Source organism: Apis florea, unplaced genomic scaffold, assembly GCF_048593485.1.
Source record: "Apis florea isolate Af1SG1 unplaced genomic scaffold, ASM4859348v1 contig_3496_pilon, whole genome shotgun sequence".
NCBI lineage: Eukaryota > Metazoa > Arthropoda > Insecta > Hymenoptera > Apidae > Apis > Apis florea.
Window position 1 is genome coordinate 9,167,489 of NW_028256773.1, and position 16,770 is coordinate 9,184,258.

The following is a 16,770-nucleotide window of genomic DNA, read 5'->3' on the forward strand; positions in this document are numbered from 1 at the left end:
AAGAAAAAAAATATTTGCTTAATTCCAAATAAATTGCGAACAATAACACTCTTTCTCTCTTTTTCTGTTGGTAAAAATCCTCATCAGCCGCGCAAAGTTAGCCAAGATACGCAGCAAAGGGAAATTCGTGGAAAAGGCAACGGCAGAAAAAGACATAGTCGCGTATAGTAACTGTGACCAGGGACGACGCTGTAGTCTTAAAGTGCGGTAGAATGCGCTCTGACGTAGTAGACACATTCTGTGTTGGTTGGCGCGGCGCGTTGCATTCCCCTGCGGTGCATTGACTTTGCCGCCCCTCCTCTACCAAACTCCCCTCACTCCCTCTCTCGCTCCTTCCCTCTCCCTCCCTCCCTCTCTCTCTCTCTCTCTCTGTCTTCCTCGTGTTCCCCGTTTCTCTCTTCCTCGCGCTTCTACCGCTTGATCCAAGCCGCCGGCCGCACCGTTGCACTTCACCGCTTCCCTCGTGCAACCGTCTCCCGGCACAACAACAACATTCCTTCTCTCTAGAGTCCCTTCATGCCATGGAGATCCTGCTACCAGACTCTTCTTCTTCTTCTTCTTCTTCTTCTACTTCTTCGTCTTTCTCTTCTCCTCTTTTTTTCCTCTCGTCTCTGTTCCCTCAAAACGTCGACCGTGGTGTAGAACAAAGATGGTAGAACGTGTGGTATGTGTATATCACGATATTTTTTTCTTTCTTTTTTTTTTTTTTTCCCCTCTTCCGTTTCGTGTAACTACGTTTCCCAGGTGAAAACTGTGGTCGCCCGCAAATCGCGTGCGCCTCGTGACCAATGAGAATGAGAAAAACGCGTCGTGTTCGCGAGTATAAAGTTTTCGGTGTATCCAGAACACGACGCGTATACGACCAACGTATCCGTCCAAGTGTTCGCATCGATTTATCGACTGCTCGTCGGAAAGAGAAGAGACGGGGATAAAGAGTGAGAGCCATTGGATCTTTTTTCTCGAACGTTGTCGCGACGGATCTCGGCGTTTTATTCGGGTATAATAATTTCCCGGGATAGGGAAAAAGTTTACCTTCCTTTTTCGATTATTAATTCGTGAAAATCGAGTAAAGGCGAAATTTCCATTTCCATTACTTAAGGGGATGTGAATCGTAAAAACGATCGATTTTTTTTCTAAATTATCGATCGAGCCGCGCGAGATTCGGCGGGAGGAGGAGATCGCAAAGAGGATGAGGCGAGAATTATATCCATTTTCAGTTTTAACCCCTGTACGAGACACATACATTGCATCGATCTACCGCTGCCAGAATTGAACGTTCGTTCATCGAGTTTATTACGCGCGGGATCGACGCGTGTTACGCGTATTTCCATCATGGGTACGTTACGTGAATGGCGTTTACCTGATTAATTTTGAATTTGCGGATGACGCGTTATAAGAGCTGACTCTCAACTGGGCGAGAAACTGGTTTTCGAGATTTTTCGAATGGAAAAAATATCGTGATCGATCGACGGGAGCGGGGTATAACCGATTAAAACCAGATACCAGGTGTCGCGAATAGAGAAGTTGTCCCATTATCGAATACGCGCGCGCGCGCGCGCGTTTTCCCCCAAGTTTTTGCTCGAGAGAAACGAGCAGCGGAGTCACCGCCCTACGAGTTATTCGCTCGTCGTTATCGACGAATAATTATATACGAAGGTGTATTTTGCCTCGTTTCTCTCGAGATATCGATACCAGCTCGATCGATGATTGGCTAATCGCGTCGATTACGCTTCATCGTGCACGCGAAGCGTAAGACGTCTAACCACGACGTTTCGACGACGACGACGATCTTTGCCGAAAGATTCAACAATACCGTGTTTCCGTTTAAGACGAGAGAGTACAGGGGTATTATATGGCCAGGTAAAAATTTAAACGTAAATACACCTGTTAAGAAAATAGAGAAATTCGTTGGATAAACATGGGGACGTGAGATTGTACGAGTTTGCGGGATAGTGGAAAAAAATATTGGTTGGTATAATACGATTTTGAGTTATTGGCGGAACTTTGAACCGGAGGCGGTTTCAATACCTCTCGCCGACGACGCGCGAATACAATACGCTTTTCCAAACAAAAGCGTTCACGACTTAACACGGCCCGTCTAAGATAGGAAAGAGAGAATTAGACGTTCAACGTTTAAACCTGTGCAAACGTTTCTCGGCTCGGTTTGCGGCGGGGACAGATGCGGAGGAATTCGGAAGGGGAAAAGCTAGGGAAAGGAATGGAGAAGGCATCGAGAAACGCGACTTTGGCAATGAAGGTAGCGAAGAGGAGAGTTTCTCTTTTTCTTCTTTTTTTACTTACTTTCTTGTCGTGCTCGTCAACCAAAGATTTATCCTTCGTTCTTTCCTTCTCTCGCGTCCCAACGCGTGAACGCGCCTCCTACGATTTCAACGTTTATTTATCGTCACCGAGAACAGCGTGAAACCGTAAACCAATTGGACGAACGAACGAACGAACGAACGAACGAACGCCTCGTTAATCCTCTCCAATGCTGGAAATCACCCTCTCCCTGTCTCCCTCTTTTCCCTCCATTCAGCCCTCCCTGTTTTTTCCTCTCGCTGAATTTCACAGCCTATAGCTGATCGCGATCGTTCGATTTCTTTCTTCCTCGCCCTTAATCGGATTTCATAAAAGCTTCCCCCCCTCTCGGAAAGCGTACACAAACTTTCTCGAATGTCATCACTCCCTCTTCGCCTTGATTTACGTATTACGTCGGGAATCCATCGAGCGGAAATCGCGGTGTTCTCTCTCTCTCTTTTTTTTTTCCTTATAAATCGCTACTCGATCTCTCATCTTTGATCTTTATTTTTCCGGATAATAGATCGATCGACGAAATCGTATCGAAATCGTTTATCGATAAATTATATCGTATCGCAAATTGGACGAGACGTTATTGTACGACAGATGCAAACATTTCGCTCTTATTTCCTCCATCCTCCATTTTTCTCCGTCTATTCTTTGGATTTGCGCATTGGACGAGGTACGCGCACCACCTGGTTGTTCCCCTAAATTATAACGGCCGAGGACCCAGATTTTCGCATCCCCCGTCCCAATGTGCGCATCTGGAAAAATTATCGCAATTTTCGCTTCGACGTTATCTCTATAAATTTTGAAGTATTTTTATCTATAAATATACAAAAAAAAAAAAAAAAAAAAGAAAGAAAGAAAAAAACATCGTACAAACATTTTATATTCTTTATTCTCGCAGAGACTTTTCTCTCTATGTAATAATACCTATTTTCGTTACAAATTCGCGGTTCACCTTCGACTACCTAAGTAAACGGTTCGAGGAATTAAAAGGTTGGATGGCTTCCGCCTGTTGCCGATCTACTTTTGCGGCTTCCAGGGGAGAACTTTTCCCGAAAGAAAGCGAGTGTGAGCGCGTCCTTCTTCGATGCTTATTTTCGCGTAACGAGAAACACGTTGTCTACGAGAAATTTTCATTCGACTCGTTCGTTCTCTCTTTTGAAACGATTCACCGTCTCGAAGAAGAGGGAAAAATTGGCACGTAACGATCGAAAGTTGACGAAGGATCGACGGAACAGAGAGAGAGAGAGAGGGATAAATCCGGGAGGAACGAGAGAAGAACCGTGTGAAGACGAATACATGAAAAGTCCCGTACATGGAATCCGGTATATCGAGTCGTAGACACGCGAGTTTTCAAGTGGTGGCGCGGCGAACCCTAACCTTCTTTTTTTCGACCCTCGCTACGATGATCCCTTCGCTACGAATGGACCCTGATCAAGGATCATAGGGAGGGAGCATCGAAGGGTAGGCCTTCGGGCCCATGGGAATTTATCTTGTCTCGCTCGATTCTCCTACCCTTTGGACGGCCTTGAGAAAAAACTGTAAACGTATAAATTCGACTCAACAATTGCAATGGAATGCAAAAAAAAAAAAAAAAAAAAGGATCGAAGTATTTCTTACTTCTATATCCCAAAATATAATTTGATCGATGTTAAAAATTCGTCGGTGTAAAATAATAATTTCAGGATTACGTTCGATTACGAAAGCGACGCAACAGTCTTCCGTTCGTTTCTTCTTTCTCGTTTCTCGTTTCATTTATTCAAATCGTCGAATAAACTGCATCGAGTAAAATTGCGTGAAAAATCGATTATTTCAATTTACACAAATATAAGAATATAACGATGAAACGAAATTAAAACGAATTTACACCGTATTATATTTAAATTTAAAATATGGAGAAATTTATATATATAAGCGTGATTAGGTATCGGTTTTTTTTATAAATGAAAATATGTATAAACTCTTGAATATTTCACAAGTTAAGGAGAGAGAGAGAGAGAGAGAGAGAGAGAGAGAGAGAGAGAGAGAGAGAGAGAGAGAAAGACTTTTATCAATTTTGTATAAATAGTCTATTCATCGAAATATCGATATCGTTTGTTTTCATTTTCAAGAACAAAGACGAGTTTCGATTTTTCAATTTACGAATTAGAGATTGTTCGAAATGTTGCGTTTATCAATATATATCACATATGTCATATACGCGAATCGCGTCGCACGTATTTCGATGCACACGTATTACAATGAAACGATGCGATAGCCAAATGTGGGTCGCCTCGCGTCAAAGACGAGACGACGACGACGACGACGACGAGTTTTTGTCGTTCGGTGCCGGCTTACTTCTTGAGATAACAGCTGACTTCCGGTGGCTAGAAAGCGCAGTCAACTTGTCCCATAGTTAGTTGGTCGAGCGGCGTGTCTCGCGGATGCGTTTGTTTAACGAACCGAACAACATTGTCTTTGTCTCGAATCATCTATTGTCGCGAATTAACATCGAGATTTCGGTTTTTCTATCATTCCGATTTAAATGCTCTTTGTCGTTCGAAACGTATGCACAAACTGTTATATCGTAAGAATCGTATTATGAATATTTGATTATTTTTCCACTGATTTCCGATGATTGAAACAATCTTAAAAAAAAAATCGAGAAGAAATAAAATTACATTAAACGACTATTTTAAAAACTTATTTTATTCGTAAAATCAACGTTTCGTGATAAATCGATTATTATCGATAAATTTCTATTTTTAACATCATTTAAAATAAATTTTCGTAACGATATATAACCATTCATTTACCAAATGAAATTATGTTTCGAGTTAATCGTAAATTTAATTAGTAATATGAATAGAAATAGAAATATTTTGAAAACGATAAGTTCTCGAGGCTTATCAATGAACAATATCGTACGTACCGACTTGGTTACCGATACCCAAGTTTATCTTTATCATTTCTACATTTTCTTGACACGGCATTATATCTATTTCCTCTGCGTTCGAAACGACAAGGCAAATTCGTTTGCCTTCTTTCACACACGCGATCCGAGCAAGAAGAATTCGACATGCTACGCGATGTCGAAGATGCCGCCGTATATATTTTCCAAGTCTCGGAATCTCTCGTCCTCTCTCGTTCTTTCTTATCGTTCCAAAAGAATCGCTAATAACTCGTATAGAATCGTGCTCTCGATAGCGTAGATAGAGCGTCTTACGTTTAATAACGGTTATGTTAATGGCCAGATAGCTATGTGATTTTAATATCGATAATGAGAACCAGCTCGTACATCGAGAAATTTTCACGCTCAGTTAATCATCAACTCTTCGTTTAATTAATACAACTCTTTAAATGAAAGCGTAAATGAACGATGGTTTTAGCGATAATCGTTTTTTCAGCGAATGTATCTTATGTTTCAAATTCTATCGTTTCGTGTAACGATGATTGGAAAAAATATCGAAGATCCGTAGAATTTGATTGAAAATCCTTACCTAAAGAGATATAACCTTAGATAGATGTTAATAATTATGGAACAACATGTTCAAAAAATATGCGGCTCTTTCTGTCTACGATAAACTATTTTTTTCCAATTTGATCATTGCGATTTTTCGTAAACTTTTTTCCATTCTTGTAATTATAATTTCAATATTCGATTCTATCGATGATCAACGATTGATTGAACCTCTATTATTCGCAATAAATACGACCGATATTAATCAGAAAGACACGAACGATAATTATCTTTATATAATTTAATTTGTACTAAGAAATAAATAAATTTTAAACTGATTATTTTCTTCTTCGTCGAAGTTGTAATAAAGTAGAAAATTAAGAATTTAAAACCCTTATATTTTACTATAATTATAATTTAAACGATCGCCATTTACTCCAAGTAGACGAGTAAATATACCTGTGATTGCCCTGTAATTACAATAAATGTATCAATCGATAAGTCGTCGAATCGTCTAGGAAATCATACGTGTTAGAGCGAAGCGTAAAACGTATGGAACGTGTTGTATTTGTTGGGAACAATAGCCGTGGTAAATCGACTTTACCCTAAAATCGAAACCACCCCTGAAGCCGGTCGGTCACGAAACCACACCGTCTTCCCTATCGATCTTACGAACCATCCTGAAACACGAACATGCGCACCAACCAAGTTACTCGGTTATAATTTTAATTTTGGGCCAGGGATTGGAACTGGGTCCGCGAATTATCGTCAGGATCCTTCGTAATCCTTCGATTGAAACTGTCACGTTGAAATGTTACGAATAAAACGGGTACGAATGTAAAGAAAATCGTTTCGTTTTTCGCCTCTCGATCTGCCACGTGTTCTCGCGTATTTTACGTGTGCTCGCGACGTTGACCGACGAGAAGAAAACGAAAAAGAAAACGAAAAAGAGAGAGGAGAAGAAAAAGAAAAAGAAGAAGAAGTTCAGGGGTACATGAGCGGAGTTAGTTAGTAGTCGTCGCATCCTCGTGGTCGGTGTCGTCGTCGTCGTCGTCGACGACGACGCTGGTGGCGGCCATGTTTGCGCCGGCACGGTAGGCGTTCACGGGCGGTACCATCCCTCTACCCGTTCTCCAACGACTTTGGAGAACGGCCACCCCCACCTCCGCTCGTCTGATAAATTTCTGGTGGGGCACCGCAAACGATCTTTCGTTGGTGCCGGTTCTACCCCCCACCGTATCGCTGCCTCTCCTCCCCCTCCTCCTCCGCTCCGTCAACCTACCACGCTCGGTCTTTATCGCTCTAAAAGTCTCGTGCCAGTGTCACCTTTCCTCGTCTCGCGGCTGTCAGCGCCGCGCTCTCTTCCAACTCCCTCCCCCTTCCCCTCCCCCACCACCACCACCACATCTCCCCCGCATCCATCGGTTCATACGTTGCGCGAAGGAGAGGGGATAGAATTCCTCTCCATCGCGACAAGCATGACGCACAGTGGGGGGAAGTCTTGCGAGGACGCCAAACCGAAGGATCGAATTTGCCGTATCTTCTCGCCTTCTTTCTTCCCATCTTATCATCTCTCTCTCTCTCTCTCTCTCTCTCTCTCTCTCTCTCTCTCGTCACTTTTCTTCCCTTCTCTCCGCGAAAACAACGTCGATACATCTTGAGTCTCGTCTTCTACTTCTACCTTTTTTCTTTCGTCACGTAGCTAGCTAGCTAGCCAGCCAGCCAGCCAGCCAGTTACGTTCAATTTTTCGTTCAAAAGGAGGACGTTGCCTCCTATTTCCGATGCCGTCACGATGGCCGACTAACGATCACCGACCATTTGTCCGTTCCCTTTCGATCTTGTGTCCATTCAGATATCCATACCCGCGATCGTTAAAATTCGACAAAGTATACGCCTCGTTTCTGAAACTTCTTTCAAGTTTGAACGAAATTGGGGTTGGGGAAGCAAGCTTGGAACGGAAAGTTGGCCGATCTCGGGAATTTCAGAGACGCGGCAACGATTCGAGTCTCGTCACCTCGTGGCCGCATCGCCTATACGTTCCCTTGTTAAAACTTTTTTTTTCTTTTTCTCTCTCTCTCTCTCTCTCTCTCTCTCTCTCTCTCTCTCTCTTCCTCCCCCGCAACTTCTTTTCTCTGCTCCCCGTTAATTATCGTCCCCATCGCTGATATTTGCATTCATCCGCAATTCCGTGAAGAAAATGTAATTTTCCTTGGGTAAACCTTCCTTCTCACCCTCGACTTTTTTTCCTTCGCTCTTTTCCTCTCGCTCCCTTTTCAATCTCACCCCTAATAACCGAATCAAAATTTTCAATTCGGCGCGAGATAATCATATCGTTTTTTTTTTTTTTTTTTTTTTCTTTTACGTATATCTTGCGATCTATTTGATCGCATCTATTTGCTGGTAAATTTACAATTGACAGAAATGCGAATCTAATTAATTAAATTTAAAAAATGTTACGTTTTTGAATGAAGAATGGGTGTCGATGAGCAAACTTCCCTTGCCATTTCGATTGACAATTATATCAATAACTTGCAAATAGATGCAAATAATTATATTTCTTATGCATCATCTTTCGAATCTTAATTATATTATTGTGATTGTATTCTTGTGAAATTCAAGATTTTAACATCCTTTATATTAATAGTTATTTTATACAATCGAATAGATATTTTATAACGGATTTTTAAAACGCATTCTAATTCGATAAAAAATTTGTGTTCGTTATTTATATTTTTTTTATTATAACAAGTAATAATATTAAGAAACGTATGGAGAAATAAAACGTGGATAAAAATATTTAAATTTAAGATAAGAGAAGAATTAAATTTTAAACACAAGAAGAATTAATTCGAAGAAATATTATTAATTATATTATTACCGTTATATTTTTAAATTCTGTTAATTTTTGTGACGAGAAACTATCTTTGCAGGTAAAACTGAAACAAATTTTAATTCAAATGTTCGATTAATTGAAACGACGATTATTATAGTTTTAAATTTTATATTGTATCGATAAAAAGTAGAAAAATGGAAGAAAAAAGAAACTTAATTTGTTAAATCCATTCTTTATATAAAAATTATACAATTACTTATTTTATAATTATTTTATAATATTAAAAATGAATGTACTTAAATATTCAAACTCGAAGACTTATATAAATTCTTACATTTACAACGTAATTCTCGTATTCTTCATTTATCTCTCATCGATCATTCATGTTATTCGAATGAAAATTTCTTTCTTTCTTTTTTTTTTTTTTGATCAAAATTACCAATACTAACCTGGGTTTTGTTCTTCTTTTTTACAGACAGAGAATCGGAAGGATGTTGGTCGAGGTGTTTCGCACTGCTGCAAACAATGGAACGAAACTTAACGTGAACGAAGTGATGCAATCGGTGCAACAGATTGTCGAAGATCCTGGTAAGTTTAAAATCTATTTTTTTCCACCCTTTTTAATCACCTGTATAAAATGAGAAAACTGAACGAAACAACGTTTCGCCGCTTTAACGTTTTATTCTTTATTAAAAAAATTTCAAAGAAAAACGTAGACAATCGTTCAAACTTTTAATCTTTCTTTGATAATTAATGTACATAATGTTTTCAATCGATAAAATTTTATAATTTACGAAATTAAATTTAAAAATATCGAAGATAAAGGCGATTTATCGAATGTTCGTTGCATTTTTATTGCATCATATTAGATATTTCGCAAATTGCATCTTACGAGATAAAAGGATTGGAAATAATTCTGAGCCAAATCCTTGATTGCTTCCACACGACGAAATTTGTCGATGTGTCAATTGCATTCTTGCCGAGATGCTGTATTTTTTTTTTTTTTTTAATTTTTGGCTTTTAATTTTTGTTTGTACAATCTTTTCGCTTTGCTTTATAATAATTTTATATATATATCCATTTTAAATGTGTACATATCACGTTTATTCCATACTTCATAATTGCACGATTCTTGAAAAAATGAAATGAATCTTTGCAAATCTCACTACGCAAAAGATTTTATATCGAATAAAAAATTTTCACCGCTAAAACTACTAACTATTCAGGCAACGAGAGAAGACAGACGATGTGCACGTTGCCATGACGCTTAAGAAACAATTTATCGTCGCATTTATTGCACTTCATTTTCATCAACTTTTTTTGGAACGTTTGTACAAAAATCATTCGAATTAGTTCTAATAATTCGGATCGCGTAAAGAAAAAATCAAAATTATATTCTCGCGATCGAATCCAACTTGAAATACTTATCTGTCTATACGCGAGTAAATATTTTTAACGGTATCTTCCATCTCGTCCCGAGTCGCGACACGCCTCTTACAGAAATACCGATCGTAAACGTTTTAAGAACGTTTTCGTGGTGGAAGAAAAATTGAAATACGTGTACAAGGATAGGCGCGCTAACGTTCTACCCTCCAGAAAATTCCTTTTTAGGCGGTTCGCCATTTGTTTTTCCGGTTGCTTGGCTCCGTTTCCTCGAACGAAAAACATGGAACGAAAATCGTGGGTGGGATATTGGGAGAAGTTTAAAAATAGAAGGGCCGGGACGCGTTTTTGAGAGAAGACAGAAACGTGTTCCGCGTTTCCAGTGGGGTAAATGACGGAGAAGCCAGTTGGGGGTAGCAGACGACGAGGCTGTTGCTCCGTATTAGGTGACGACAAGATTGTCTCCGCTTCCGGTGTAGCACGCGCCTTGCCGGAAGTTTCTCGTTTCTTTGATTTCCCTATGCGACTTATTTATACGAGCTATAGTTTCCTTTTTCTTTTGCTACGATTCATTTTCCTTGAAACGAAACAGGCGGATCGATACAGGGGATTCTTCTTCTTTTAAATTATCGTAAACATTCCGCCGTGAAAATATAAAAGTATTCACATTCACATTGTTTTTTAATACATTCCATTACAACCATTATATTTTTTTCTCATTTCATTACAAATGCATCAAATTTTTTTTTAACTATTCTTCGACGCGATTTTTTTCTTTATTTCGCGTTATACATTTTATTTCGTCAAGTATCGGATACACTTGATTTCCAAAAAAATAAAACACAAAGCGATTTTATCTTCGATCTTACACTTACATCTATATCGTTAAAATTATTTTAACGAAAGGAATAAATGACACTTGGTTGGTCAGGTAGTTGGAGAAACAATGCGATGCAACGCGTCAATAGCCCCTTCTATTCCGTTTCTTCGAAGATCGAAAACGATCGGAAATATTTTTGGCCGAGGCCGAGGTTTCGTAGAATCGAAGAAGAAGCAGCATGTTCAAAGGTCATCCGTGACATTCCGTCGATGAGTATCTACTTGTGAAACGTCACCCTAACGAAACCCGAAATACAGAAAGAAGAAGAAGATGAGGAAGAAGAAGAGAGAAGAGAGAGAGAGAAAGGAGGCACTTTTGAAAAAGCAACAGCTACCCACTAGTACGGGTCGACAACGATCCTTCTGCGAAAAGCGTTTTCTTTTTACCTGGACCGGTTCGGGGAAACGTGGAAAATAACGCGCCACTGCGTTTTCATCCCAGTGATGGCTCCTTTCTTTTCTCCAACCTTCGAAAACACTTTAAGACCGCCGCGTCGATCTTTGCGGGACTCCACCGTCACGTGAAACAAACGCGCGCCTCTCCACTTTTATATCTTATGTCGTGTGACAGCGGCGCTCTCTTACAAACACGCACCGACAAAGTAGAACAATTGCAAATCCGTCGATCCTATTTAGATGTTTACGGTTAAACGGTTAAAACGAATGGAACGGAACACGATTCGAATAACGGATATTCGACGATAATATGTGTTTGGCAAAAATTGCCCCTGTATCCAATTTAATCCATATGGATCGATCGTATCGACCTCTTATATTTCGAAGAGTTACGACAAAATAATAGTTTTATAGCGAATAGAAATATAATTATTTATATTTTTCAACCAATTTATCTACAAAGGGAAAGTTGAGGATAAAAATCGAGTGTTAACGTTTCTGTTAAACAAAAAATATAGTCGAAATATTTTGAGAGTGATCATGAAGTTCTGTGAAAGGTCGTTTCAGTATCAAGAAAGGCGCGAAAAATTTAAGATGTACAAGTTTCGAAATATGAGTAAGAATAGTAATAACTATTTTTAACTAAGTATATCAGTATTAATAATTCTTACATTTGTATTTTAATTTTTTATCTCTAATTATGAAACCAAATCGTACGTATTTACTATATATATATATATAGGTAGAGAGTAACAAAAATGTTCCTTTCAACACATATTTATTTTTAAAATCATTAAAGATTAATCATTCGAATTAGGAAAAGTCGAATGCTAATTTTGTAAGAACGGAGAATTTTTCAGAGAAAGAATGGTCGAGTCGATCGATTTAACTTATCTATATTTTCTCATCGAATCCAAGATTTCCGATACTTGGAAATATCGGAATCCATTCTTTCCATGTGACATTCGTCTTACTCGATTATCGATGTAATTCGAAAGTATGGATAGAAGAAATGTTCGTTTTACCAAGATTGGATCGAATATGGTGCCGCGCGGCATTCGTCTTACGTGCCATCGAACACGTTTCCCGAAGAGAGATGCAACCGTGGAAAAAAAGATGCATTGTGACGCATGATCCGTGGAGTGTTACATACCGAGCGGACTATTTTTAGGGAGCGGAGGAACATGTTGGCCGTAACACGTGCCGGTGTTTTTCCGTGAACCGATCGAAGCGTGGAAAGAGGGAGGCGACGACGCGCGGCAAAAGAGGAAAAGTAGACGAGGGTTGGGTTGGCTCGAGGAAGAAGCAAGATTTCGGGATTCAGGGGCACGCGACACACGCGTTCACGTATTTTTGGACGAGTCGCTTCCTAGAGCGGCACGGAAGTATCGAAGGGGGATCGCGAACACACGCGTCCCTTTTTTCTTTCGATCAGATCCTGAGCCAGAATGCATCTCCCAATTCTTCGCCATATATAGAATGGAAATATGTAGAGAAGCTTCACGAATATTTCTTTTCTCTCTCTCTCTGTTCATTTTTCTTCCTACGATTCGCTCTCCTACTCCTCCTCTCTTTTGTTGTAACACGAATCATCGATGATTCGAGGATAAATTTTATAATTTATATATTTCGAGGAATAATATGTTTCGTCATTTAAAAAAAAAAAAACGCTTCGATAACAACGACATTTCCTTCAAATTAGATAAAGCTCTTTTCTTTCTCTCTTCCTCAAAAATGAAAAGAATTCGATTGATGTGTTTATCAATCCGATATATATCATCGATCGATCGCAATCATCGTATAACTACGTTAATTTTCACGGAAGAGAAGACTAAGTATATAGAGTGCGATTTTCTTTTTTCGTCGAGCATCGTAAATTTCATTTCATCGTCCTTATAATTGTTCGAATCACGTTCGAATTAATTCTTCTCCTTCTTTCCGAATTCCTATTCGATTTGGTGAGAGGGGGGGAAAAAAAAAAAAGAAAAAAAAATATACAGGTATATTAGGAACGACGAAAGAGGAGAGGGCGAGGAGGATCGAAGGAAAAGACGACGACGGTTCGAGATGGCGGAGGGTAAATAATCGGTGGACGCCTAATCCTGTAGGAACGCGGCGGGATATTTTTGGCGGGATCTCGTGTCCCGGACAGAAGGCGCAAGGATGGAGTAGGCGGGGAACGGTGAAGATAAGACCCAGCGCGTGATTAATGGACTAGGGTTGGTTGCTTAGCGTGCGGAAAGGGGAGGGGAATGGAGGGTGTTGTTCGCGTTTCGTCGGCCAACATGAACGATCGTAGAAATCGGTGGGAAACGGGGAGAGGGGAGAGCGGAAAAAACGAGCACGTGCTCGGGCCGTGGGCCTCACGAAAACGACCGAAAACGAACGAATCCCCCTACCCTCCCTCTTTCTCGCTTCCTAGTTGGGCCTTGCCGCCAACTGGTGGGGCGGCAACAGCTACCCTTCACATCCCCCCCCACTCCTAGGTGGAAAAGTTGGACAAATCGGGAAGGTGCGTTTCCCGCGACGAACGACCCTCAGTTGCACCCACGCTCGTCGCTTTGTAACGTCCTTTCTTCCGAGTCGTTCGTATTCTTATTTTATCGGGGAACAATTTTTCCCGCGTTTTTCGGGTATCTCCATTAAGTTGTGCTATATAGTTTTACTATAACTGAGAGTAGAAAGTGAAAGTTGAATTTGTTAATTTTCCGTTTCCTTTTTTTTCGCGGTGTTTATAGAATTTTTTTTACAAGAATTCGTCAATTTAATTTTGTTTGATTATCAAGTATTGTTCCGTTCGCGTTATCCATCAAATCGAAGGAAACGTTATTATTCGTATTGGAATACGAATAATATGCCTAAAAGTTTTTTTCCAAATGTTCGATGATGAAGATTGATATTTAGGAAAAAAGTACGATGGTATGTGAATTTTCTCTTTTATACTCGTATCTTGTTATATTAAATTTAATCTTATCGGTTGATCGTTTTTTTTTTTTTTCACGTGTTAAAATATTATAATATATATGCATATAAATTTTTCTCCCGAAATTCCATTCCATTGTAATTAAACGCGATCTCGATCTCCAAGAATTCTCTAGTAAATTAACGAGCGATATAATTCCCACCACCATTATTACACCTGTCCAGTGTGCTAAGCGGAAGGAGAACTCGCGTGGTCATTCCCCTAATGACCAGCCCGGAGATTCTCGATTTTCTTTACGTGGTTGCAAAGGTGCAACTGATCAACGGGGGTGTGGTGCCCTCTCGCGGCGTCGCCTTTCTTCCTCCTTCAGATATTTCCACGAAAACGCTTGGTCGGGGAAATAAAAATGTCCAAGGTCGAGAAAATGGTTCCGAACAATGGTCCCTTGCCTTTCCCTACTGTTTTTTTCGCTTTCGACGCACGAATGATGGCCGGTTAACGGCCGATCGTGAGTCGCAAAGAAACGATCGGATTCCTTCTTAAAATGTCCCAACTTCTCTTTCCTCTCTTGCCTCGGAAACAATCGATCAAACTGGCCCTTCTTTTATTTCTTCTCCTCCTTTTTCTTCTTCTTTTTTTTCTTCTCTTTTTTTTTTCTCTCTTTTGTTTTTTCTTTTCTTTTGTCTTTTGCAATTTTTATCAATTAGGAATTAGGATCAAACGTTAGATCGACGCGGGAAGAAATTCTCGATCCGTGAATATTCCACGATTAATTAATTTATTCGAGGGAAATTTTTGGCCTGATATCTCGCCTATTCGATCGTATCGGTGCCGATTAAAATAAATTTACATTCACGGTAGCTTGGGTACCGTAAGTCGTGAATTCTTGAATTTTTTTTCCTCGTTAGGATGATGAAAGAAGAAAAAGGATCAAAAAGTTCGGTGTTTCGCGAGCAAATTAACGATCTTTAATCATCTATAACTGTTTATTTGATAATAAGGAGGAAGGGATCTTTGTCGGAACGATGTGAACGAAAAAAAAAAAAAAACGAAAGAAAGAAGAAGAAGAAGAAAAAAAGATGAGAAATTTTTTTTTTTTAAAAGGAATTCGAACGATTCAAAAAAAAACCATTCTTTTTAATTTCAGACACGCAAGTTCGGTTGGACCTGGTGGAGCATATTCCTCATGTGGCGACGATCTGCCAAGAATCTCCTCATCTATTCGACAATGTCGTTCACGATCATTTGCTCGGTATCATTATCAAATATCTACAGGATCAAGATAACCAGGTGAATATTTCCATGGTCCATGTCTCTGTTGTATCCGCTTATTATCGAACCGCATTGCATTTATCGATAACTATTTTTTCTCTCTTAAAATCTCCTTCGACAGCCCGGATATTCATTCCCCCTCTCTTTCGAGAATCGTGTTTTTTTTTTTTCTCTCTCCTTTTCTGCTCCTTTTTCCACCAAGTTACCGTACCAAACGAACGCGGCAACGAGTTATAAAATCCATTGAAGAATTCCTTTTTTTTTTCTCTTTCTGGTTGTTGGCCCAGGTACGAATGACAGCCCAGACAGCGGTGTTAACGTTAACGAAGAAGGGAGTTCTCGACAACACCACGATCGAGGTCAAACTGTGTCCCGTAATAGAAACCCTCTGTAGGTCCGTCGATTTCCTTAGCTCTGGCATCTCCGTAAGTTTCCATATTTTTTTTTTTTTTTTTTTTTTTTTTTCTCTCTCCATTTTGCTTTTTTCTTTCATTTTTCCGACTTTTTCTTTTTTTACCATACCATAAATTTACCTTATTCCTCCATCCCCGTTATCGTTATGTTCTTTGCCCATAACAATCCGCTATATAGAGTTTAATTCATCGTTTCTGGATCAAACAAAAAGAAGAAGAAGAAGAAGAAGGAAAAAAAGAAGAAGATGATGAAGAAGAAGAAGAGAAAGAAGAGAAAGAGAGAAAAAGGAAGGAATCGCGACGTCGAACGAATTCCTAACGTTCATCATCGTCCAAATTTTATTCCCGTTTTGTTCGCGGATTTTTGCGAGATTTGTCGCTTATCGTTATATATATATATTTTTTTTTTCCTTTTCTTTTTTTTAGGAAAAATAGGCATGCGTTGGTCGAACGAAACTTAACTTTACGGAATCGATCCTTTTCTCTTTTCTTCTCGCCTCTCCGCTTTTTCTACTATTTAAAATTCCACCTAGGGACAGCGTAGTTTAACGAGTTTTCTCATTTTAAACGCGTTCAAACGAAGCGTAACCCGATCGTCGACGTTGTTTAATCAAAGAATACGTATGTAAAGAATTACTCACGTTTAAACGTGTATATGTATGTATTGAAAGTAGGAGGAGGAGGAGGAGGAGCGTGGGGAGAAAACAAGGCGAGACGCGTCCCCCTCGCGCCTAGCATTCCCTCGCGATCCATTCGGACTCGACACTTGGGACTACTACTGCAAAGAAATGTAACGCAACGATCGCGGAGTAGTAGGTGTTCCATCTCCGATCGAGAGGTGGCTCGGTGTTTATGGTGGTTGAATCTTCGGACGCGTCCTCCTTCGGGCGGATTCCGTCTGAAAGACATGGGTAGTGAGATGTT

General features: G+C 39.7%; 1 protein-coding gene across 15 annotated transcripts in view; it reads left to right on the forward strand.

The window, feature by feature from the left end:
• LOC100867392 (serine/threonine-protein phosphatase 4 regulatory subunit 1) overlaps window positions 1-16,770 on the forward strand; it is a 110,610-nt gene that overhangs the window by 87,730 nt on the left and 6,110 nt on the right. For 13 of the 15 annotated variants that reach the window (XM_086913042.1, XM_086913041.1, XM_086913036.1 and 10 more), the window contains 3 exons: window positions 9,056-9,168; window positions 15,309-15,451; window positions 15,721-15,858. In XM_086913042.1, the coding sequence (XP_086769168.1) occupies window positions 9,056-9,168; window positions 15,309-15,451; window positions 15,721-15,858 (394 nt within the window). The remainder of the gene's footprint in view (window positions 1-9,055; window positions 9,169-15,308; window positions 15,452-15,720; window positions 15,859-16,770) is intronic. The other 2 variants (XM_086913046.1, XM_086913038.1) reach the window with 1 other exon arrangement.